Genomic DNA, 25,870 nt, shown 5'->3' on the forward strand with positions numbered 1-25,870 from the left:
TTTTTTTTTCTTTCTTAGGGAGACTTGTGATTTATGACAGAGTAATGGAGTTTGCCTAGGAAAACATGGATGTGTTCAAAGGAGTCACTATTAAATGATTTGTTCCTTGGTTTTAGGGACTTCTCAGCCTTTTTTTCTTTTCCTTTTGTCTTGGAGGAAGAAGAGGTGGCAGTTTGAAGGAAAACATGATGCCACTCCCTTTCAGTTTCCCAGAGGAGCCTTTGCTCTTCTTTGGACTGTGGTGTTCGTAGAAATGCATCCAGTATATTTATTGGTTTGAGTAATGTATCATGTTTTTATTGGCATGAGAAGGCTGAGGCTGGAGAGCTAAATTGTGTGGCTGGGAATCACCAGGCACACTCACACTGATCCAAATATCTGGTGTGGAGACTATGTGGGTGTAGTTCTGTTTGTGTATTTTTTTGGATGGTGTGGAGAAAGGAGGGAGAGAGTAGAAAGAAGAGTTGCAACTTAGCCTGAGGATGCTAGAAGAATCTGTGTGCACACGGAAAGGAAAATTGCTTTTTATTTATGTTCCATTTAATAAAGGCTTCCTGATTGCTGCTGTTGCATCACTTTTCAGTGTCTGCAACAGAGGAGTTAAGTTTTGCTTGAAGCTGGTTTATTTGTGCAGGGGTTATGATTTTTTGAGCTCAGTTTTTAAATTTCACGTGGATTCAGAGCCTGTGCTAGTAACTTGTTTTGGAAGTGGTAGAGCTCTCCTTGGGCCTTCACCTTGTGAGCARAAGTGAATCTGTCTGCAGTTGTGTTGATCAAATATGCAATGAAAGCTCAAGGAAAGATTTTGGATTTGAAGTTAGTTGCCAGAAGGGGTCACCTATTGTACTAGGAGGGATAGAAAGGCTGAGTATTTCCTAGTTTTCCCTTGTGGCAGTCAGGATGATTGAAGGAAAAAAGGGGTGCAATTAAGACAACTCTTGATTGCTCACTGTCTGAGGGATCATTTTATAACTTACTAACTTGAAGCAGAACTTTAAGCAGAGGACAGCTAATTAGGTTCAAGAACAGCACGTTGGGGTAAAAWTTCAAGCCTCATTCCCCTTTCCTTGGAGGCAAAGCTTTTTGCACACATCTTGTTTTCCAACTTGGTCATTCCTGGCTCCTTAAACTTACCCTTGCTTGGCTGGAACCAAGTTCTCCAGCTGACATTTGTCCAGCATGTAGCAGGAGCGGTGTGATTTCTTGCACTGTTCTTGCTGTGCRTGTTGGATACGGTGGCTGAACAACCTGTTAGAGATGTCTTTAAAGTCTGTAGAGCTGCTTTAACATTTTACTGCTAGATGGAGTTRTTATTTTATGTTTTGGTATGTGTCACTTCCCTGCTCCGTTGTGCAAGCGAGAAACTGGCCTGCAGGGAGGGAAAGAAAGAGCGTAGTCATGCAGAGCAAAGCTTTGCCTTTGCAGAGACAATGTATAACACTTGGCAAAAGCTGTTGGTCGTTGTTAAAACTGGCARTTTAAGAAGCTTGGGTGCAGAGGATCATTTTTAACCTTCACTTCTCTCCTGCCAAATTCTCAATTTTTAAGTGGGACTAAAAGTTCAGCTTTCCCATGTTTCTTCCTTACTGGTAAGTTGGGTTTTTTTGGGCTGTGAGTGGGTGTGCAAGCTGAACTAAAATAATTGCTCAGTAGAGATAAAATATGCAAGTCCTGTTTGCTGTGACCCTGACACAATCCTTACTGCTCTTCCAAATGTTTCAGCTCCAACATTAGAGGGAGCTGGCTTGCCTTACTCCACTGATAGGATGCATGACTTCACTTGAAGTATGTTTTTCTCCTTTATATCCAGGTGTATTATATCTATGGATATTTTTCTGTTTAAAGAAGTGTTGGGTGGTACAGCAAAAGTGTGTGTTTGGGGGGTACAGAGTCAAACTGGTAGTCACCTCCTAAGAGCTCCGTTATRTAAAAAAACACATTTTTGAGGTGCTTTAGAACATAGCCACCGAGTAATGCGTTGGATTAAAATGCATTAGACAAGGCTTTAAATACAAACCATGCTTTAAAGCAAGTTTTCCCCAGAACAAAAATCCATTGGACAACCTGAGAACGTTTTAAACAGTTCATTGTTATTAACTCTCCGAGGGAAGATAACTGAAAGGGTTAAGTGCTGCCTTTGGGAAGAGCGTGCACAGCCATATGTTGAAATGAGTCAGGTAGCCCTGTCCTTATGATGAGAAGGGCAAGGTTAGACCTTAAAGGACAGACCTCAGTCTCCAGACATCCCCCAAGCTTAGTTGTCCTTCCTGCAAGGTTTCCTTCTTCCCCAGAGAGTTTCCCTAGCTGTTTTTTAAACCCTCCCATGAAAACTCCCCCRAATAGGGCCAGCCTCTCGGCATGTGCATGCGCACGCCTGGCGTGCAGCTCCCCTGATGCTGACGGAGGCCTCCGGGCATGACCACAACCCAATTGTTCACAGTAATTACCCCTTTGGAAAACTTTCCGTACGTTCAGCTTGGAAGGAGGCTACCAGGTATGGGCCTTTCAGGTTCCCATGTCTCGTTGGTTCTCGTGGGGCAAYACCAGCCCCTGGGTGACTTGTGTTCTTGCTCAGCATCCTTATCCAACGAGCGGCCCTTGAATAGAAAGGATTTTACTATCTGTGATCGCCTGTGGGCTGTATTGTGTGTTGTGTGCATGTAAGGATGGTTATGCTGTTGCTAACAATGGGAATAATCGGATTGGAAATCATCCAGCTCTATCCAAAGTCCTTTTAGATTCCCTCCTCCAAACAAAGACTTCAGTGCTTTACCTGTTCCGGCCCAAATGGTCTTTCTTAGATGATCTTTCTTAGGGGTAAGTGGTTATGAAAATCATTCAGCACTGTGCCAAGGTGTTTTTCTGGGAAATTATTGTCACATGAGAAGACAACTGAGGATAAACAGAAAGAATTATTAGTATCTAACTAGTGTGTGGGTGTCTTTTTTTTATTTCTCCCCAGCCTAGCCATAAGTTTTCTTTTATCTCCGTTAACTGTTTCATAGTAAAAAAAGAAATGTTGGCTGGAAGGGACCTCTCAAAGTCATTATCTAGCCCRTCCCTCTGCCCTTCTTTTACCCTCTCCCTGCCAAAGTGGGGAGGCAGAGATGGGACAGGGCACTGAAAGTGTGACCAGGAGATGAGCTGAGGACCCTGTTGTCTATCATCCTTTCTAGTGCTCTACCTAGAGCAGTTACTCCTCTGCTCTTCCCAGCCTCTAGTTGCCATTTAGGAAAATAATAATTGAAACAGTTTGTAGTAGGAAGAATATTGTTTATGACAAACTAATTTTTATTTTTTTTTTAACTTTCACCATGCTCATGCCAGTGTAATGTGGACTGAACACTACATTTTGCAGGATAATCACGTGCAATCTTTTTCTTTCTTAATATCTCCTAGGTATTTGGTGGACTGCGGAGGAGGTCAGGAAAGTGTTAAACTTTGAAAGAAGCAGCCATTTAACATTTCTTTTTATTGCTAAAGTAATGGGATAAATCAATTTTAGCCTCCTTAAGAAATAAAGAAATGATTTTTGACAGCATACCATCTGATAAAATAAACTTCRTCATAAAGTGTATAATAAATTGACTACTTTTTTGGTGGAGCACTTAGTGCCAGCTGTACACTGKTTGACATATAGTTTGCTCCTTTTTTTTTCTCCCTCTCTTTGTAGTTGTAGATATCATTAATCCATGTCTTTCTCTTATAGAAGAAGGGCTGGATGTATGGAACGGGCATCTCCTGTGCTTGCTTGGTGCCTCCATCTAACTGAATCCAGCAGGGATTCCTCACAGCTGGCACCGGAGAGGGTGGAAGGTGGATGTTGGAAGTGGTTTGTGGATGAGTGAAAAATGAGCAATGTAAGAACTTGCTCTAGAGATTGTCCATCTAGCACCTGCTGCCTCACCAGAGAGGGAATGTTCCCAATCTGTGAGCAGCAAATTCTTTTATATGCTGACATTGCTCTCCATTAAGGAAGGGGCAGGAGAAGTCTTGGAGAATATGTAATATTGCCGACTAAAATGGGGAGATTTTGATCAAGCTGCCCAAGCACGACGTTCACTTACCTGCTGCCACTCTAGATAAATTATTGTGCCAAGCAATCCAGAATTTACTCTCCATCTTTCTTCTTTGCTTTATAACAAATCAAAAAAATCCATTTCTGTTTGTTTTACAATTGCACAGTGAATGTTGCTTTAGAAAGATAAAAAAGTAAAAATCTCCCTTTAAAGGCTGAATTTGAGAAGTGCAGAGTTTTGCCTAAATAGAAAGAAATGCTTCAGAAAAACAATAGTCTTCCTGTTATACTTCAACAGATGTCTCAAGGCAAGTCAATTTATAAACCAACCAATGTGAGATGGATAAGTAGATAAATAATTGTTGCATACAAAACAGCTTCTGTTTCTTTTCCCTGAAGGGCTTCAGGCCTCTTATATCGGCTTAKGCTATATTTCAACATGGACAAAAATAAGTCTGGCTTCTCTTTGAAACTTTTTTTCAAACTAGCCATCTGCTTTGCCAGTCAGAGTCAGATCTATAACAATATTTTTTCAGGGTAGGTGTAGCAGGAGGGTTAGGCTTTTAACTCCTTGTTTTCCTCCTAGTTTTATAACTTAATCTGTTTTTTATTATTTTTTTTAATTTTTATTTTTTTTTATTTTTTAAGTGGAACATCAGACAAAATTTCATTAAAAATAGAAGTGTGGCAAATTCAAAGCAATCCAAATCAAGCAATACTGCAAAGTTGTGTTTATATAAAAGATACGACGCTGTGAATGGCTTGGTCATATGACTCTGCTCTTTGGTTTGAAGGGGACATGGGAAGAGTCTCTTAGTCATCCTTCCTGGCCCAGTTCCTTACCAAATAGACTTTCAGCTGTAATTGTGAGTTTATAATTGTATGAATCTGTATTCTCTAAATAATAATGGAAAAAAAAAAATGAAGATTGTGAAAAATGTGTTAGAAAATGCTGGAAACTATTTGAGCTGGCTGGYTGGCCACTGCTAGCAGCCATGCAGAGTTCAAGAGCATAGCTTGTCTTGCTGATAGCATATTTGTGGCAGGAAGGAGGATTTTTGTTTTTCATTTATTMAGGGACAGCTGTTGGCACTGCTCTTGATCAAGTAACATCCAGTTCTTAACCTGTTGCAGCAGAACACACCTCTTCAGTGTTTTAAGTCTTGAAATCTGGATCATGTGGCGTTGAGGAGCACCTAAGGGTGCACTTATGGGACCGGCYGTTCCTCTCTAATGCCTGTGAGTTGTTTCCCAATGGGAGAAATCCATTTATCCTTAAGGACATAGGAAGGTCCTTGGAGTTGTATTTCTGGTGAGGAAGCACAATAAMTGTGGCAGAGCAAAACCAGCAGGGTGCAAGGACACAGGAGGGTTGAGGAGACTCGATCTGCGGTGTGAACATCCGGCGGAGCACGTCTTTCTGACCACAGCAGGGAAACAGCAGGAGGAATAAACCTTTCTTAACCTTACTCCCAGCAGGGCTATAGGCCTKTAGGGACTGGTTGCACAAGTGCTTCTTGGAGATTCCTTAAACACTGATGTGGAGACAGTGTTTGCATGGAAATGCTGCTTCATACCAAGCTGCAAGATACACCAGCCTTTGGTGGGGTGGGGCAGTGGCATAAGTGTAGAACTTTCCTCRCTTTACCCAATATAAGCTTTACATTTTACAGCTTGGTAGTTCACAAACCTAGCTAAATTGCTGAACTTCTTAATGCCAACTAAAAAAAAAAAAAAAAACAGCCAGCACTAGTCAGAGACCCTAGGTCACTAGCTTCTTGCTGGATTATTTTTAGAGGAATACCCAAGATGTGCAGGAGCCCAATGGCATTTGGCTTCTCGTCTTGTTCCTTCTCTTGCACCTGAAGGTGGCATCTGGGCATCCTGCTAGCACAGCATGTCTCATGTGCTATTTCTTTCTTGTGTCGTCATTGAAGAGTTTGGAGAGCTGCTGCCTGGATTTAAGTTGTAGGAAGTGCTGACATTCCCGTGCAGCTGCTGTCATTGCAAAGCCCCGATCTTGACTGTGTGCCAGCGTTTTCACATGACAATTCTTCTCTGCCATAATGCTCAAGTATTAAACTGCTTGTCAGCTGGAAACTCAAGGCTTGGAAGCTGGAGGTCAAACCAAGACTAAGAAGAAGATGTTTTCTTAAGGAAATGCTGCTACAACTGCAAGCTGAATATTGGCTGCAGTGTGAAATTGGACAATGTTGTTCTGTGTTTTGGAGAGGAAAACCCATAAAATATAGCTGAGATGAGTAAATTTTCCCTAAACCCAACCTGGAAAGTCAGAGAGCTCTGTGGCTTTTGCCTCTCCAGTACCTGGGGGCACCACCTGAGATGCTGTGAAGACCTCTGAGCTAAAGACCACGAGCTGCACGTGGCTGCAGGCTCGGCTGCTAGGAGGTAGGAGAAAGGAAGCCTTATGCCCCTGCCCTTGTCTTTGCAGAGGGAGGACCTCCAGAACAGAGGTCAAGTGCTTTGTCCAGGATCAGCTGCAGTGTTGGAAATTGATCCCAGGTTTGGATTCTCTCTCAAAGGCTTAAACCACAAAAGCAGCCTGCATCCCAGCTTGCTTTGGAAGTTGGGAGGGTGCGGGATAGAGTTCAGCTGTTTTAGGAGTCAGGATGAATTAAAATGTCAGTCCTTCGGTATTGCTCGTTCTTTGGAAAAAAAGGAAAAAATGCACACAGCCTTTTTTTTTTTTTTTTTAATTTGTTTGCTTAAGGTTGGGAATTTATTCAACTATATTCTACCCAGTCATATTTTGTTGCAGTTTAAGCAAGAACTGAGGACTTCTGGTAGGTCTAATGGGATCTATCAATTGCATAGTCCATGAAAGAGAATTCTTCCTACTCCCTTCTCTGTATTCCTGCAGTTTCCATCGTTCCAGCTCTGGCATTTGCCTGACCTCTTTGCTGAGCCAGGGTTGAGGTTTCCGTTGCCCCTGCAGAGGGTCCAGAGAGTCCTGGAATCAGAGCAGAGGGCCAGGCTCGTGCCTGGAGGTGGAGGTGAGAGCAGGACACCCCTCCTRGCCATAGAGAGATGCTGGTGCTGGGACTGAACTGCGTCCCCCAGCCGTGCTCTCTGGTCCTCTCCCCCTTCCCACCACCTCCTGTTTTGTGTTGTATCAGCGGTGCCTCCTTTGAAACCTCTTGTTCCTTTTGCTGCTCTGCAAGACTGAACTGAAATATGCTAAGTCCTCTGTTAGCATCTTTGCCTCCTTCCATTCTTTAGGAGCTGGCCCAGGGCAACGGCTACAGCATTCCCTTCTTGCAAAGGGTTTATCAATAACAGCACAGATTTCTCTGCTTTTTGTCTGCATGCACTGTGACCTTGTTGCAAACCTCTTAAAGGTTTGTTCTGAGCCCGTGGTCTGGGCTGGCTTGAGGAGGGAGTGGGCATGAGCCCAGCAGCCCCTCTGGCCAGGGTGACTCGTGTGATAATGGCTCTCAGTTGGGGTCTGCTTGACCCACGGCTGAACCAGTGACCTGGGGGTGAAAGGCTCGGGCTCTATATTGAATTACTCATCATCCAAATGATATTCGTCTCTCAAGCTGTTGATTATAGCACCCACTGAATTTATTGAAGTGGCTTCTGTGGCATATGTAGGTAATTGTGTCCCTGCTGAAGCAGGGAGGTTGGACTAGATGATCCCTAGAGGTCCCTTCCAACCTCAACCATCCTGTGATTCTGTAATCAGGAATATGCAGCTAAGCAGTGGAGCTTGCTGGCTGACCCTGCTGTACAGCTTGCTCATAGCTGTATGGATGGATATGTCCTCTTTGCATTTGCATGTGATACAAGAGACCAGAACCATCTCATCTAACCTCTGCATGCGAATGCATCTGCACATTACACATAATAGATGTGATTGTGCTTTGGTGCCTTTGAGTTGTAAAAGAAGGTGACCGTTTTCACGTGTACTTGAAAATACGTGCTCTGTAATCCCTGTGCATTAGGCAGCCTTATGAAATGGAAGGACCTCCTTTCTAACCTTGTGTTAGTCTGATTTCATTTCACAGGAATCTGTGTGTTCTTAGCTGCAACCGCTACTTAAAGGTCAGTATTTTGCTGACAATATCATAGTTATTCATTATCAGCATTCAAAATAGGATGAAAAAAAAAAAAACAGTGCATTTTCATCTGCTTCAGATATATCAACCTAAAGCAACTCCACAGCTTTTTGAACTTCACCATGATTTAGCAGACTGTATCTTGCTTTGCAGAGCATATTTAAATAAATGTTGTTATTGCAATGTTTGTCTGATACTAAAAGGGAGAGAGAACATAAGGGTAGTATTTCTTTGTTGTAGTTGTGCATGCCAACCTAATTCTTTTCCTTCATGTCTCTGGTATTTATGCAGTATTTAACCTGACCAACAATGTGGATTTGGAGAACACCAAAAGGAAAATGGAGATGTACCAGAAGGATAACAAAGAAGTCATTCAGAAAAATAAGATAAAACTGGTTAGTTTAACTTTTATCTCCCTACAATTTTTTATTCATTAGTGAAAGAGTTTGCCAAGTGCAGTACTTCCTAAAATAGTATCTTAAAAACAAATCAAAGCTAAAACCTTGATATAAGTTTCCCATTGTATTAAAAAGAGTGTAATAAACTAATATTCTGTGATACTATTATTTAGTGCTGCGTAAAGAGGTGAAATTGATAGCCAGGACACAATTATTCTTATTTTGGGAAGAGCTTAAAAAGAGGAACAGACAGAAAAGTCTGCATCTAATTCATCACCACTGCGTGCCTGCTGGCAGTGTCATTGRACAATATCCAGGAGGGACCAAGTTCATTCCTATAGCAGGACAATCATTCCTTTCTCATATGAAGGAAAAAAGGAATCCAGACACAGACATTATGAAGCTCCCTAGAGAGACTTGCAAGACTGAAAGAAAGCAAAGGTCTGGTTTATGCAAAATTTGAAATGAAAGATGTTGAAACAAACTTGAAAACTTTTGTTTAAGAGCTGATAATAATAGCGGAAGGATTGTATACATTGTCCCTGTGCAAAACACACGGTTCTTTGAAGATTCATTCATTTAAATATGGCTCAGATATAATTTTGTTCTTTCAAAATAAACGTACATGGATTTCTTTCTTAAAGAAATGTTTAATCTGTTAAATATTTTTTCAGTTTAAAAAATATACATAGTTATTGGTTCCTGCAGGAAAATGTCTGCCAAGAGTGTGACATAACAGGGGTGTGTGTCTGTGTGTATTCTAGCTGTCCTAAGAACTCGCTTTCAAATCGGTAGGGGTGAAGCCCTTGCTCCCATGAAGTCTGTGGCAAAACTCCCAGTGATTTCTTCGGCCCCGGGCTTTCACAGGAGGAGGCTGGAATCTGAAAAATGTTTGTTTGAACCCCTTCCTTTTAAAGGCGAGGAAATTTCCCTAGGGGTCCATCTCTGATCTCTTGTCCTGTGGCCGACGCTGTGCAATATCCTATGCTTCAGAGGAACATAGAGCTCCAAGGGCTCTTCCACATCCTTGACCACGTCATATGTTACAATATAGGCACAACCTCTTAAGGTCTAACCTCTAAGAATTACTCTCAGTCCATCTCTAGTTCGTGTATACGAGTTTGTAGGCAGCCTATTTGTACGAGCTTAYTATTCATACGAGCTTAGCAAGGTGCAGGCCAGCAGAGTCCTTGTCCACGTCCTTGTAACTTCTCAGCCCTTCTTTTTGGCTGCTCTTGGCCTCGTGAGCATGTTGTTCTTTACAAATGAAAATATGAAGTTATTGAACTCAGGATGAAATGACTACTAGTTCTTTCAAGACAGATGTGTTGCCTTTTCAGTAGTTTCTTAGGGCCCTGCTATTCCTGTGCTAACCTGTGTGTTSGCTCTCTAGATTTAATGCAAGCTCACATGAGGAAAAATAAATACATAAGTTTAAATTTAAAAAAAAATCTTAAAACCAATATCTTCTCCAGGTATAGGGTAATTTGTTACTTCCCACTTTGTTGCTGTATATCTAATTTCATATTTTGTTCACAGACTTGAAATAGTTTTCTTTGGACTCCACAATGTGAACATTTTAAATCTTCATGATTTTTTCAKTCTTTGAGTGTGGGGAAACACTGTTTCTAAATGCTTCTTCCCATTACATATTTTGACTTTGCCCCAGGTTTCACTGTTACTGTTTTTATTGCTTGGGTCTCTAATATCTTTATTCTTGACTGAATCTGAAGTGTCCTACAGACCATCTCTCGCTCTCAGCTGTTTTGTTTGGTCTTCCTTCCCTTCAGAAGTAATTCACTCTGACTTGGGCTAATTCTCCCTTTGTTCTTGTAGTCTGATCTGGCTTAGGTTGTTTATAAATTTACCCATATATTTTTTTTTTTTTTTTTTTTCCCCTAGGCTGGCTTTTCAGGCTCTCTCGGCACTTCCCTACAAGTTTTCTTTTGTTTCAGTGCAAATTCCAGGCAGCTTCAGTGATCTCAAATACCCTCAGTTCTTAAATTCTGTTGACTGAACTTGCTAGATCCCTTAATTCTCAGAAATAACCTCAATTAGCAATTTGGGGTTTTGTAAGCAGAATCTTGTTTCAGTGGGTTTTTGGTTGGTGACCAGCTTGATTCTCTGTTCCCTATATTATATATGTATATATATATATAATTTTTAGTTCCTAATATTTTTATTCTTTCCTGTCTTTGCTTCTCTTGTCTTTGAGCCCTTCTTTTCTTTACTATAACTTTCAAATACAGTTGCCTTAATTGTTTACAATGTCAAAACAAAACCTTCTTAAGAGGAAGAATTAAATCCTGAAAAGAAAACTAGTTTTCTTCTAGTAACTTCTTCTTCTCTTGTGGCACATATGACTGCAATCCAATTATGGGGGAAAAAAAAATCTAATTTTCTAGGAATTTGATCTTTCTTACAGTTCATACTTAAATATGTTTTAGCTCATGCCAGACTGCTGCAGTTCTGTGGTACTGTATTTTCTGACCCTTGGCTACATCTCTTTAGGAGTCAGATGTAGGAACAGAGAGATGTCATCTTATTTTRCAGTGGTGGTATAAGGAAAAGCCATTGTCATCATCTAATATTTAAAGAGAAAAGATCAAGATGATGCTTTTTTTTTTCCTTCTGTAGCGAACAGCAGGGAAAAGTCTATGTCTATTTTGTACTTACCAGTAAAGGAAGGTCAAATCATCAGTCCTCATCCAAAATGCCCCTTAMAAGGCAGAATTTGCCTGCTTTCCTGTTGCTTGATCTCTTGTAGGTATTCTGATAGGCAACATAGCTGTGGATGCAAAGTCTTTCCACCAAGGGAGGAAAATTGTTGCTAGTGGTGGGTTTTTAATGTTTCCATTGCAGACCCGGGAGCAGGAGGAGCTGGAGGAAGCGTTGGAGGTGGAACGGCAGGAAAACCAGCAGAGGCGACTGCTCATACAGAAGGAAGAGCATCTGCAGCAGATGATGAAAAGGAAGAATAAGCAGGCGCTCTTGGATGAACTGGTGAGTGCCAAAACCAGAGGCTTTGAGTGTTGTATAGTACAGCAAACAGYAACTATGTTCAGCACTTCCACACTTGAATTGTGGAATTATCCCTTCTGCTCCCCTTCTGTTCCCCTGTTTTGGACTTTTTATGTGTTACTGTACTCTCATTTATCATTCCTTTTATTGCTGCAAAAAACCCTGAATGGTTTTRGCAAGCCATGAGCTGCCAAAACTGGTTCCAAAACTGGTTCTGAGAAACAGACTTCACTGAGTCAGTGTCCAGAATGTCCAGTGCAGCCAGGAATCAATTCTAGGGAGTTTTTCTCAACCCTTATTCAGAATGTAGATGTAAGGAGCTGGTGTTTCATTTTTCTGCAGGCTGAAGGGTTCCTTGCAAATCTCYCCAGTCTGTAGCTTTGCATCCAGCAGTTTCTTCTCACATTAAAGCTAAAACAACAAAATGTTTACACCCCACACAGCAGGGAGACTCCACTGCAAATTCAAACTGAATGGCTATGAAAAAKGATTTTGACCTGGTTTCTGATGTCCTAAACTGTATTCAATCTTGCTTTAAAATACAYTTTATTTAGTAGAGAGCAGTATTGTTTACTTATGCTGCAGTTAGCTTTACTGGAGACCTACTTCACCAGATGTCTGAGAAAATAATGGTTATAAATAATCCTTAAAACATAGCCAAGATTAGGTACTTTTAACGCGCTTGCATGTGTATTGCTATTAAAACAGTCTCAATATTCTAAAAATAACAGAAAGGTGATTTTAAAGGCAGAGGAAGGAAGCTGGGAAGCTTTAGGTTACCTCTCTGTTTATGAACGGGCACTGTCAGCTTAAATTTGGACCCAAACTTGTTTTGTAATACTAAAGGTTTATAAAACCAGCATTGAAGTGTTTGTACAATGACTTATAAGGTCTCTGGAAAACCAGTGGTTGTTAAACAAATAAACATTTGCTTTGGTCTCTGAGATCCCCCTAATGCTGCCTTGCAAATCTGAAAATGAGGCTGACTGCAGATGCAGCAGGAAGGAGCATAAGCAGTAAAAAAAGTAATGACTTATTTAAAAAAAATCTTTAAACCTGTGGTGGTTGGTGCTGTACCAAAGACCCAGGGACCTGCTGGGGAGAGGAGGATGGTGTTGTGGGCACATCAGGCTGTGAAGGCTCCTGCAAGAAGCAGGTACTGTGGCTCCTGGTCCTGAGCTCTTGCCCATCGCCCATTTTGCCTCTGGTTACTAAATTAGGCAGTTTTTATATTGCTATCATTATATAATAACCTCTTTTAAATTAAAAATGACCACTTCRAAGACAGCACAGAGCTCCCAGGTATAACTTGTAGTCCCAAGTAGATTTAACGTTTTGTTGGAAGAAATATATATATTTATAAATTTACCTTCCAGTCTTAGATAACCAAGGCTGAATAAAAAATTTAAAGCACTCCCTTGATTTACACTCTAAACGGTCTGCAGCCAAATGCTCGTTACGGAGCTGCCATGGAGGTTGGCGTCGTGCTCGTGTGAAGCTCTTCAGAAGCTGGAGCTCAGTTATTGCACCAGAAGTGCAGCAGGACAGGTGATGTGAAAAGTACGTGTCCAGCATCCCTATTCTTCACAGTCATTTCACATCTCTAAAATATGAAGCCCAGCAAGGCACCTCACTGCATGAAAAACTTCAAGCTTCTTACTCTAGGTGGCTGTAACTGAAATATATGATCCACAGGCCAGTTTATTAAGCTCAGTTGGTTTTGGCAAGAAGCAAATATGGTTCATAGTTCAATATTTACTTGGTTCCTTGAAACAGAAGTACATGTGATATTTGAGTGTTTTATGAATACAATCTTGCACCAGAAAACTCTGGGAATAATCCATTCTCAACTCCTTGCCTACTCCCAGCTTTGCTTTCGTTGTAGTTGGGCAAATTAGGGAATTTCAATGTGCGTGTGGATAGTCAGGCTAGTTTATTAGGAAGTTATTTGGCCAGTAATTTTCTGGCTCTCAAGAATGTAGTATGTATATGTATGTTTATAATCAATCTGTTGTAGCCTAAACACGAGATTTTAAAGTAGTTAATTTGCTTGACTTTTCGTTTTATTAGTTTTACATATTTAGAAAAAGAAATTGGCTGGCTTCCCTGAAAATAAGTTGGTAAAGGAGAAAATAAATATGCTGTTGCTTGCACTTACAATAGTGCCATTGTGCAAAGCAGAGCAAGGATCATTTCCAAACGGCCTCAGGTGAAATCTAATGGGAAGCAATTTCAAACTGGTCTGAGTTCATTGGTAGAAAGAATGTGTCTTAGATAAACATCTGATCCAAGTTATACTACTTTGTATTATTCCTTCTCTGATTAAGTTCAATTTTTTTTATTTTAATAAATATAGTTGCATTGGCTGATTGGAATAAGAAGCCTGTTATATTGTCTTTAATGTGGATTCTATAAAACCAGTTGTTTGCAGGTTACTGTGATTTATGGKGCTGCTGCAGCTTTTTCCTATTACTGAAAATGATGGTTTTCAGTAAACTGTTCCTCCTTTAGAGGATACTTAGCACCACTCAGCTCTGCTCACGATGGCCTTTCAGACACACTTTGCAGTTTTGAGGAATATGTAGCGTTAATATTTATTTCATTTGAATATTCACGTTTGTTACCTGTMTGTTTACAGGAGAGCTCCAATCTTCCCGCTTCCCTGCTGTTAGCTCAGCATAAGGACAGGTCTACTCAGCTAGAAATGCAATTGGAAAAACCCAAAGCTGTCAAACCAGTCACATTTTCCACTGGTATCAAGATGGTAAGACTTACTTCTTTCTTTTTTGAATGCCTTTCCCAAGACTCAGTTTTTCCTAATATAAGACTTGGAGGTTATTTTTTAAACTTGACTTACTATACAAAATAGATGAATTTCTAATTGCTTATATAATTGGAAAAGAACAGTCTAAGAATTTCATCATTCTGCTAGTTGAAATGTACAGCATCTTTTTATTGCATACTGGTCCAAAACCAACCTGTTTTTCTCCTTTGTGTGGTATTTAGTTTTTTCCCCTATTTTTTTTCCTTTTTTTCCCCCCTTTTTCTCCTTTTTCTCCTTTTTTTTTTTTTTTTTTCTGTCTCTTATTTGTGTCACAATTCTGGAAGTGGGAATTTTTGGACTTTGAAGAAGAGGCTGCACTCTTCCCATCTACCCTCACTGCTGCCGGTGGTGGGGAAATCTGTGAGTGTGAGACAGAAGCAGTTGGCACAGTTTTCCAGATTAAGGATGCTATTTTCATTGTTAGTGGAATCTAGGAAGCAGCAAGTATTTTGTTTCAAACGTGCTAGTTAGTGCTGCTGTGACAGCTACAGATCGTCAGCATTCCTGCTCTTCGTCACGACCCAGCACCAGCACCCTCAGCCACTGTGCGGAAAGGCAAGTTCCCCGAGTTCTGCTTTTTAGGGGCAAGGGGAATTTTAAATGCACTGCAGATCTTTTTTGCACTTCACTGATTTCCCAGCTTCCAACACATCTTAAAAACTATGCATGTTTTAGACTGTATTTAAGGGCTGGTAGTGCCAAGTGAGGTCTTGAAAATAATGCCCCTTCCCCAACAAACAAAAATGAAGAAAAGCAAATCCTTTGTAGCAAAGTTGTCTCCAATGAACTAATTGATCTGTTTTTTCACGGATACCTGTACTGTGTTTGTTGTCCATTTTCCCCCCAAGGATTTCACAGCATAACAACAATTTGCAGATTATTTTTTTTTTCCAAAACTGGTGTCAGCTTTTTTGAAGTTTTGCAGATGGTTTGCTTGTGTTCTGTAGTATAAACTGTATTTTACTCCTTTTTCTTTTAAAAAGTCTGAGTGCTCGGAGGAAGATTTATATGTGCCGTGATACGCTTCTTGCATGTCTAAAAAAAAAAACCCAGAAAAACTGATGTACCGAAAATGTCCAAATTTCGGTTTAAAAAAAAAAGAAAATACTCTAAATGAAAGCCTGTGCTTTCTGCAGCTATTAGAGTGTATTGTCAGCATTTCATACAACTGCTGGTCTGTCCTGTGGGAGAAGAAAGAAGATACGGCTATGGTGCACGGTGAGGACAGTGGAAGTGCTTTCCAATCCATTTATAAATGGATGTTAAACAGTATTGTGTGGAGAAGAGCATTTTAAGTCTCCAGACTTGAGCAAACTGCATCCAAGAATGGTGAGGGAACTGGATGAGGAGATTTTGAGCATCGTGCTGTTTACATCTTAATGTTTGAAACGGGATCGGGGAGAAAACTCCAGGTGATTGGAAAGGTGATAGTTATTTTATCCATGTTCAGAAAATCTGAGCACTCAATTAGTGTAACTGGTTCAATCCTCCATTAAAAACAAGCAAACAAAACTTCACTGAGCTTAGTCCTAGCTTAAAAAAGAAAGTCTTAAAAAAAAAAAAAAAAAAGGCAAAAGTGCTGTTAAAAAAAGAGTTAAGGATAGGAATTTTTAAAGCTGGAGAAAAGCTGTGGGAAATAGATGATTGCATCAGGCAAAGTAGATTTTACACTCTGATAAAATTACAGATTTGGTTGAGAAAGGAGAATGCTTGATTTACTTTGTGTACGACATTGATTTAAGAAAAAATACATGAAGATTACATTATACAATAATAACAATATCTGCTCGCCACGGTAAATGGGTTAACTGGCTAACTTGCAGCTTTTGTAGCTGTTGGTTACCGCAGCATGGAAATATTTCTGTGGGTGTTCTGCAAGGGCACAATTCCGTGTCTGGAAGCAGATGTTGAATTTCTGTGGATGACATGCAAGTTGGCAAGGCACTTTTGACAAGCTGGCCTCATGTGAATGAAATGTATTTTAATATGGCAAAATGCAACATTATAAATAGAAGAATAAATAACAGGCTCTGCGAGGTGGATTTGGAAGTCTAGCTGATGGGTTAACCAAGCTGACCCGTGGCCACGGCATCTGTGGAGGCCTTGGCTGGGTGAACGGTGCTGGAATAAGTAGGAAAGGACTCGAATTTGGTAAAATTTGCAGACTGAAGTGTTGTGCTGGCTTCTTTTCCGATGCAGGATCTGGTAAGGAGGCTGATAAGAGCCCCTGGTGTTTGTTCAAAGGCAGCAGGCTCGCGTTGCTGTGCCTGAGGCCTAGGACAAGGCCAGGGTATGACTCACTGCACCGGAGGCACCTCCTCAAGGGGAAGATGCCAGGGCTGAACAGGCCAGCAGAACCAGGAGCCTCGGTTAAACAAATGGGGACTAAACAGGGAGCAAACAGGGGCTGAAGTTCGCAATGTTCCGACGGGTAATTGCCCCGGCTGCTAAAATCCCCTGTGGGATGCGATGAAATCTCGGATTCTTGGTGTGTGCGGCTCAGCAGGCGGGCGGTGCTCGTCGGGAGGCGGCTCCRGGGAACGCGGCAGCGCCTGGGCTGGATCGCTGGATCCCGGGGCAGCACAAGGCCAATTCCCGCACCTCCGGCGGAGGCTTTTCTGAAAACCCCACGGGACTCGGGCCGCCCTGTTGAGGGTCGAGCTGCTCCTGGGGTCAGTCTTGGAAGCGTTTCGTGGGGCAGGTCTGTCCAAAGGAACTCCCTACCCTGTGGGCTCTGCGGCTTTGCAAGCTGCCTGGTGTTGCTGTGCGGAGGCAGATTCAGGCCCAGTACTAACAAGTCACTCCTGAGTCCCTACGTGCCATCTGCTCTGTGCTTCTGCCCTCGTCTTTCAGGCCACTGGCCTTTTCTGGTGGCATCTTCCTTGATTTTTGTCTCACACAAAGGGAATGTAACAGAGCTAGCCGAGATGCGTGGCTAATCCTGAGCTTGTGTTTACTAAAAGGCTTTAAGCACGTGCCTTTTGTGGAAGTCCACACGGTGCTTTTTTGTATTTTATTTTTCCATCTAGAATGTGTGTTTTTCTGGGATCGTCCAAGTCAGTGATGGCCTTCAGCCCAGCTGGTGATGGGCTGTGTTCCTGGTGACAGGCCTCGCTCCGCAGTCACGTTCCTGGTGACGGGCCTCACTTCTCAATCGCTTTCCTGGTAACAGGCTCTGCTCCTTCCAAGGGAAGTTGGAGCCTTTAGGGTGTCCTATGGGTGCCATGGGCTCCCCCCGCTTGTAGTGGGAGCCTCTCTCCCTTGTAAACTAGTGAAGAGCATCCCCTAGAGCACAGGAGAGATGACTGTGAGGATCCCTCCTGATTTCTATTTTGCGCGCTTGAATTTTGCTCTTTTTTTGATCAGGAACTGCTTTTTCTTTGTGGTCTAGTGGAACACAGCAGCTTCCTCTTCTAAATTTATTTCCCCAGATCCTATCTTCCCGCACATTAAGCCTATCTTCCTAATCAGTGAGCTTCATTTACCCCTGTCAGCGAGGGAGAGGGCTTCTCACGTTTTCTGCTCATCATGCTCTTCATATTAGCAAGGAGGCTTTCTGCAGAGCAGGTTATTTAAAACATTCTCACTAAATCTAATCTGCAGTCAGTATTTCTAAAGAAGTTACCGTCCTAATTGTACATCTTGCAGCAGTGCTGCAAATACTATTTCCTGCCAATGTTTGTGCTTGAAAAGATCGTGCTATCAGCCAAAAAGAGCAAAGGTGGTCAGGAATGAAGAACTCTTCCAGGATTTCAAGGGCTTTTCAGGCTATGCAAGCTCAATCAAACGTCTGGGCATGGAAACACCCTTCTGTTTCCTGGTGAGTGTAGTGATCGTTTCTGCTTGGGAGATGGGTTAATGGGGAGCTAATTCTGAACAGCTCAGAGTGCTTCAGGCATGAATGGCAGTTTGCAAACTTAGCAGGAATTAATTTCATACAGTAATTCTAGTTTTCTAGTTTTTGCTGCTTAAAGGACTGCAAGAGGCTTCTGGTGCTTGTAGCTCCGTGCTTCGTGTTACCATTATGGTTAGAAGCCCGTCAGCTCAGATCCAGATCCTCAGAAGTGCTGAGGTGTCTGGCTTCGTTTCCCTGGAAGCTGGGTACGTGCAAACCTGGGATTCTGGGATCCAGCTCTTGGCATGTTTGGCCTTTTTCCCTTTGCTTCCCGTTGTTTCCTTGCTCCCTTCCCTTCCTCTTCACAGGATACTGTTCCGCCCGTGGTGATATTCTTGAGTAATTTCACACAGTTTAAAAACCCAGTTACCTTTAATTGGATTGCTAAAATGGGCGAGAGAAGAACACAGATATTCTCTGGCCTGCAACCACGTGAGATAGCGTTTCCTTTCCATTTCATACTCAAACACCTCAGGGTGATATAACGCACCACTGATCATTCAGGGGTTTTGTTTTCATTACTCAGTAGTGGGGCAAATATTTATTAACAGAAATATTAGTAGACGCTGAAATGAAGGGTTGGTTGTGTTGGATTTCTACCTGCTTAGCATCATGACCAGGATGGTCACCCCCGGTGGGAATTTGCAGCTTAAATAGGAAAGGGAACCACATGCAGAAAGGGGATGCAACTTGCCTGGGGTTAGACAGCAGACCAGTGGCAGAAGGAGGAATAGGAGTTAGAGCTACCAATATTTTGACTTTCAATTTCTTCTGTCTAAATCGCAGCAGTGGTTTTAGCTATAGTTTTATATATGTCTGATTATTACCAGGATTTTATTCCAGCTGTTGTTAGTTGGAAACTAGAGCAGTTCAGAGCTGGCGAGGGCACCGTGAAGTCTGCAGCAGCAGCAGCACTTTGCAGGAGGAGCAGTCAAATCAGGATTTCACAGGAATGAATGTGCCGGATGCAGGATGCCCAGGACACCTCAGGAATGCAACTTACTGCTAAGCTGGGCATATCAAGTGTGAGGGAAGAGATTCCTCGCAGTGCTACACTTGCAGTATTATTCTAATGAGAAATTACATTCTTATTTTACATTTTGTGGAACAATCTCGTTTCAAACATTGACCTCATCAGCTCAGGTTAAATTCTTCATTATTGCCTTTTCCTACAATATTGCTTCCTGTGCAAACAAATGTTCAACGGCTGCTCCTTTTTTTCAGGCTGTTTCTCTTACAGCTCGTGGAGCAATTACCYGAAATCCTGTTCCAAATGCAAAAAGAAGTCTCTTGAAATACTTCTTTTTAATCAGTGGTGCTGCTTCAGAGTTGCTTAGACATATGCCAGGCACTCAGAGGTAAGTGAAGTCAATCCAGCACTGCTGCTGTTTAGCCTCTGACTAAGCTGCAGCTCCAGAGGGTACTTTGCCATCCCAGCTGTGTGACAAGGAGCTGTTTCAGCCTTCCAGTCTAGCTTTGCCACTTCTTGCYGCTCTGTTTTTTTAGGAAGTGCTCTTAGTATTTGCTTAAAGTTTATATTAAAAAAAAAAAGGCATGAATTGAGCCTATTTCCTTCCTGCACTGTTAGCTCAGCTGGGCTATCTTTGGGCAGAAGCAGTTCAGATGGAATCGATTTCTTTGAGATTTGTGCCAACTGGAGTTGAACTGGTATTTTGTGTTTAATCTCCGTTCTGTGCGTGGTATGCACTTTTTTTTTCCTTCTTTTCTTCTGAGCTGGTGAAACAGTTTCCCCTTCACAACATTCCCTAGTTTAGAGTGCGCTCTGTGGAAGGCAACGTACACGCTTCTTGATCCTTTTCCAGTGTAGGACACAAGCAAGGACAGAGTCCCTTGTAGTGTATGAGAAGGGAAAAAGGCAAGAGAGGAAAAACAAAACAAACAAACAAACAAACAAAAAAACCCCAAACAATAAATGTATTAAAAAAAAAAAACAATGTGGCTGCTGGGTTTTGTCCATCTCCTAACAATAGCGGTACGTAGATGCATCGTATATATGAATTCTGTAAGGGACACCAAAAATGCTGAATGTTGTGAGTTTAGGGCCARATAACCAGATCTGAACTCTTTCAGTACAGATGCGGAGTGTCCTGTGATCCACATTGCGGGTGCAGGTGGGAGATCTCAAAGGCTCCCTCTGTTACGCATTGATCCAAGGGGGCTTTGGGGTGCGCTTAGAGCAGACAACAAAATTCCAGTTGTCGGTGGTTCGTATCTGCAAATTAGTGAATTCTCCTCTTTCCCCCAACCTTAGCTCTGAGCAGTCTTCCCTATAGTTAATTCCCTACAATTCTGCTAATCCACTGGAAGGGAGGGGAGTTGGGAAAGGCTGGGARTGCCGGGATTTCTGTCTTTCCTGCAGCCCATCCTGGGTAGCTTTCTGCCTGCCCTGTCACRGCGCTCTGATTTCTGTGGTCTAAAGCACCATTTGTTGTGTGTGTCTGCTTTCAGCACCGAAAGGAGTGTCTGGGCTGCTGCAGCGTTTTGTAGATTCCTGGACAAAAGCACTTTCTAAGAAGGCAATTTCTCTCATGTGAGAGATTAGGTTCATTTGCCATTATGGATTTGATGTCTGTCTATGTTTACAAGGCATATCTCATTACACGGGAATATTGCATGTGTTTTCTTTAATACTTGCTGCTTCTAGACTTGAGGTGACTTCGCACAGTGTTTTCTTGTGCAGCTCTGAACTGGTTTGCCACATAAAAATGAGCATATGYTGGATTGAAAGTAGAAGGACTGGTTGCCTTGTAAATGCTGCAGCTTTCYTCTTAGCCCTCAACCTCACTTAGCCCTTAGCCTTAGCCCTCAACAGACACTCTGTATCACCCTCTTCCAAGGAGATCCTGGATGTGCAGGTAAGAAGGGGGAGTCATAGGGATTTCCAGCAGTGAGGTTTCTAGTGAGATTTGCKCTTTTTCTTSATGCCTAATAAATATMTTGCGTKTTACTTCTTACTTAAGTTTAAATGTGTCATCATAGTTTTTTTTYTTAWTTTTTTTTTTTAGACWAAATGTTGCATTGATCTGGTGAGAAGAATCTCTAGTTTGAAAAGCAAGAAAAGAAAAAAAATGYGGCTGCTAGATGTCAGCTTTCTCCTAACTTAAAATAGCAATACAGAATTCTAACATATAGATGTATATATGATCTAAGGAACACCAAAACTGCTGAATGACAGAATTCAGCTTAGGACTAAAATACCAGATCTGAATTATTTTRATGCAGATCTGGAGTGTCCTGTCTTCCACATGGTGTTCATTTAAATCTTGTAGTAATATTTATAGAATATGCTGGTGACTTCTGAAAAGTGTGTGGGAGRGTCATTAGCAGTAGTAAATACATTTGTTTTAGTAAATCTCTATTTAAATAAAGAGGTTTTGTTAGGGTTCAAGCACACACATGCCTGACTGTGCTTAAATTTTTTGAGCTCTGTTTTTGAAGTGTTTGCCAGCTACACTTTATTTAAAAGCGATCCATCCTCAGAATGCTTCCTGTGCACTGCAGCCCACAGACTGAAGTCTAAAACGTTTAATTGGTCCTGGGCKCGATGCGTAATTACTAACATATTAAAGTGCCTAAACACTAAGCACTTTAGGTTGACTTAATGAATTTTTTCCCTAATGTAGGTGAGAAATGCTTTAAAACACACAAAGAAAAGACAATATTTGCCATTTCCTCTCTGTGTGTCTTATGTGGTGCGAGCTTTGGAAAAGGAGACTGGCTTTGGAAAAAGCAGTTTGCAGTCTCCCCATATCTCCTTGCAGGTTTTCCTGCTGGGAATGCCTTAGGAAAGATGCTGCAGTTGGGATCAAGCAGTTAGGTGGACAGACATAATCAGAGATGCTTGACCTGGCTGTTTCATGGTTGGGCTCTTTCKCTCTGCTCTGTTAGAATAAATATTTGTACATTCACTTTGAGGCTCCTTTACAYGGCCAAAGCAGCACATGATTATATACACATTTTAGAATAAATAAGAATTTGGCCTTAAGTTTGCACAGCTGTAATGGCTGGAATTTAGTAAATGAAATAGTGATAACACTGTTAGTTGTGTAGGGGGTGGGCACAAGACAAACACATTTGTTAGTAAAGTCGGTGGCTCTAGTTAGAGGTGGGGCGAATCTGTCCTGTTTTTACTTGTCACTTTTGGGGATGGAACCATTTGTCCTTTCCTGCTTTTGATTTTTGGAGCTGCCAGAGGATTTGCTGCTCTGTATCGGAACAGCCATTGGAAGAGAGTAGAAAGAACTGGACTTTACATCCTGGTGTTGTATACATCCTAAGTAAAAGTGGGACCTGCCAGCATAGCTCCCATAGCACAAAGACACACTGTAATCGATCGGGGGAAAATGCCATTTAAATCAGCCTGAGGTCTTCCTATTTCAGAGTCTTATAACCCCCAATATACTCTTGCTTGAGTAGGTGTTAGTGTGAGCAATAAGGAGAGATCTGACTGAAAGAAAGAAGGTGGCTGGGAGGAGAGTCCGAAAAACCAGCTGGCAGGGAAATAAAGAATAATAAAAAAAATCTCAATCACTGTTTGTTTTGGAAAGATCATGCTTTAAGCACATGGAAATACTTTACACATTTGAGAAGTGCTGACTTCCTACATGCCTTGTGAAGGAACAGCAAATCATTCATATAATGTAAACACATTTATAGATTGTTCCAATATAACTTTTTCTGTGCTGCTGTTTTTTTAAAAACAAGGTTTCAGTGCATGTATCCTCTTATGATGCACTGCTCTGTCCCAGAGCTGCATACTTGATGTGTGTTCAATATTAAAATTTGTGCTAAGCTCACAGTGGAAAGTTAAACCATATTTTTAATGTGAAAAATTGTTAAATATTACCATACTATTTAAAAGTGAAACATACCAGAAAGTAGTGGTAAGGTGGAAGAAAAACGAATGCCTTCTCTAAAGGTATTAATATAGCCTGTCTCTGAATATAGCCTGTCTCGTAAACATCGTGATAGAGATGATAAAAAACGCTGAGAGATGACATGGTTTCTCTAGGGGGGTTTCTCTAGAATTTGAAGTTGGGGAAGAAAAAGGAATGAAAGAGGAAGCTCCAGTGCCACAATCGCAGTAGGTATTTGTGGAATCGTGTAATCACAGGGCTGCACAGGATTTCCAGAGGTCACCAAGGCCTTTCCCCTCCTCCTCCTCCTCCTCCTCCTCCTCCTCCTTGTATCACTGGGACTTAAGCCATTCCTGACAAATTCTTGTCTAACCTGTTCTTAAAGACCTCCTCAGATGGAGGCTCAGTGGTCTCCCTGGGCAGTCTGCTGCAGCCCTTCCTTGTCTTGCTGTTGTCCTTCTTATATTTTTAAATATATATATATATATAAAATATAATATAAATATATATTTTAGGAGAAACTATATATTTCCTTGATGCAATGTGAGTCCATTAGTTTTGGGTCTGTCTACACAGTCACAGGAATCAGGCTGTTCTTTTCKTCTTTATAGAACCTTTCTATGCACTTGAAGCTGATTGTCTAGACAGAACTTTAGCAAATGAAATATTTTAGAATTTTGTTCTAGAGAACAAAAATCRGGCATCTTAATTGCTTCTGAAACAATGAAATAGTTGCTTTCTTCTGAAAAAAAAAGGGCTGCCTTTGGACAGTCCATCTCCTCTCCAGAGAGTGGTTATGAAATATATGTCTCAACTGATAAAAGGATTCTTGAGAATCAGAGATTAATATTAATTTCAAGAGAGTAGTAAAAACATTTAAAGAATTGCAAGAACAATGCAAGGTTTGGAGCTGTTTTATCGAGTCAATATAATAAATGTGTGTATGGACATAGAAGAAAGTCTATTTCTGCCAGGATTTYTTACAATTTGTCTATATTGGTGAAAGCTCAACCTCTGTTTCTTCAGATCTTTTCTGCTGCTGATCAGAGTAATTTGAGGTCGTTCCTTGATCATCTTCCCTGTTTACTGGGGGATTTCTCCAAGGCAGCTCCTGGTGGGGCTGGGGCTGCTCTGGAGCTTTGCATGGTGGGCATGTGTGTGCCCGCAGACCCTGGTACCAGCTGTGTTCTTGGTTATTCCGTTTCTKGGGGAACTGTCCGTGTCCGAGTGCCTCTCAGGACCATGACACTTAAAGGATCACCTGCTCTTGCACAGTCTGTGCATGTTGCTGGACAGTTAAAGGGCCTCTGTGTTGCTGTTGCCTTCCTTGCCTCTTCTCAGGGTTGTCTCCAAGCAGGTTTTGCATAAGTGCAACCTGGCCCTGGATTTCCTGAGCCTGTGAATAGGAGATGGGATAACAGAGGGCTCTGATGAGGGGAGACTTGAGGCAGGACAGGCAGAAAGGCTGTTGTGGGTGGGACAGGAGAARGGCTGAGGAGCCCCGACCTAGAATCATAGGTTAAGGTTGGAAGGACCCCTGGAGTTCATCTAATCCAACCCCCTTCTCCAGCAGGGACATGCAGAGCACGGGGCACAGGGCGGCATCCAGGAGGATTCGGAAGATCTCCGGAGAAGGAGACTGTTCCCTGGGCAGCCTGTTTCAGGGCATTATCTCTCTCACTGTCAAGAAATTTTTCTTTAAGTTCCTGTGGAACTTTTGGTGGTTCAGTTTGGTACTGGGAGCTATGGGAGGGCTCTGGGACAGAAGGATTTGGGGAACTGGGACTTTTGGTTCCCACGTGGCTGGGCAAGAGGTCCAGTCCGAGGGCAGCAGGGTGTGTGTGTCCTGATGTCCATCAAGGCCGCCCCTGCCCACGTATCGCCAGGACACTGCTTGTAAGCAGGGGTGTGTGAACATGCAGGACTGCTGCTCCCCAAAGCYTCCTGCCTTCTGCTTTGCTCTCCGTTACTAGATCACACTATCCTTGCACATCTATTAATCTCAGTAAAGACAAAGCTCTTGAGCAGGCTGATTGAGACGATGCTGTGTGCGCCGGCACGGCCTGCACCTCCTCACTGCACCAGGGACAGACCCATGTTTGCTACAGGTCTCCAAGGCATCCACCTTGGAGTTTTAAAAGACCACATTTGTAAATTAAAAGTACATTTTACAACTAGAGATGTGTTTCAAAGGAGTTGTTAGGAGTCTGTGTTTTCAATAGTCAATATTCATCTGGGATGCCTTTGTTTTGTGCTAGGGTACATTGCAGCAAGAGATATTTTGGATCAAAGAGACAATGTTCTGTACCAAGGAGACTTCAATAATAATAATTTTCCTCAAGAATGTTTGTTCAGGTGCAGAGGGTGGGAGAAGGGAATATTGTTTTAGGCAATTGGCGTTGGACATCAAAAGGTGAATTTCCCCCTATATACCTAGTCTGGATTCAGCGTGTCAGTCGAGGTGTYGCTGGAAAGGAGAACTGACAGCGTTGGCCCCTTATGAAAGAGAAGTTATCCTCGTGAAGGAGAGCCTTGGTCTCGGAAAGTCTGGCACATCTCTGCTCCTGTTAACATTTTTTATTTTATTTTTTTTCAGAAGAGAAACCTGGATATGGAAAGTATCAAAGCAGAGAATTAACTATTTTAATTTATTGCTCTGTTTTCCCTAAAATTAGTTGTTACACAGGTAACTCTATATTTTGGGGGAAATACAGGATTGTGGTATAATTTGTGACATGCATTATGTTTCCCGCAGGAT

At 41.9% G+C, this 25,870-nt stretch overlaps 1 protein-coding gene across 2 annotated transcripts in view; it reads left to right on the plus strand.

Moving 5' to 3' along the window:
* MNAT1 (MNAT1, CDK activating kinase assembly factor) overlaps window positions 1-25,870 on the plus strand; it is a 102,411-nt gene that overhangs the window by 34,788 nt on the left and 41,753 nt on the right. For both annotated transcript variants that reach the window (XM_026053769.1, XM_026053770.1), the window contains exons 4-6: window positions 8,389-8,492; window positions 11,358-11,498; window positions 14,155-14,280. In XM_026053769.1, the coding sequence (XP_025909554.1) occupies window positions 8,389-8,492; window positions 11,358-11,498; window positions 14,155-14,280 (371 nt within the window). The remainder of the gene's footprint in view (window positions 1-8,388; window positions 8,493-11,357; window positions 11,499-14,154; window positions 14,281-25,870) is intronic.

The sequence above is a fragment of the Nothoprocta perdicaria genome, unplaced genomic scaffold, assembly GCF_003342845.1.
Source record: "Nothoprocta perdicaria isolate Ctin4 unplaced genomic scaffold, notPer1 scaffold_118, whole genome shotgun sequence".
NCBI classification, from domain to species: Eukaryota; Metazoa; Chordata; class Aves; order Tinamiformes; family Tinamidae; genus Nothoprocta; species Nothoprocta perdicaria.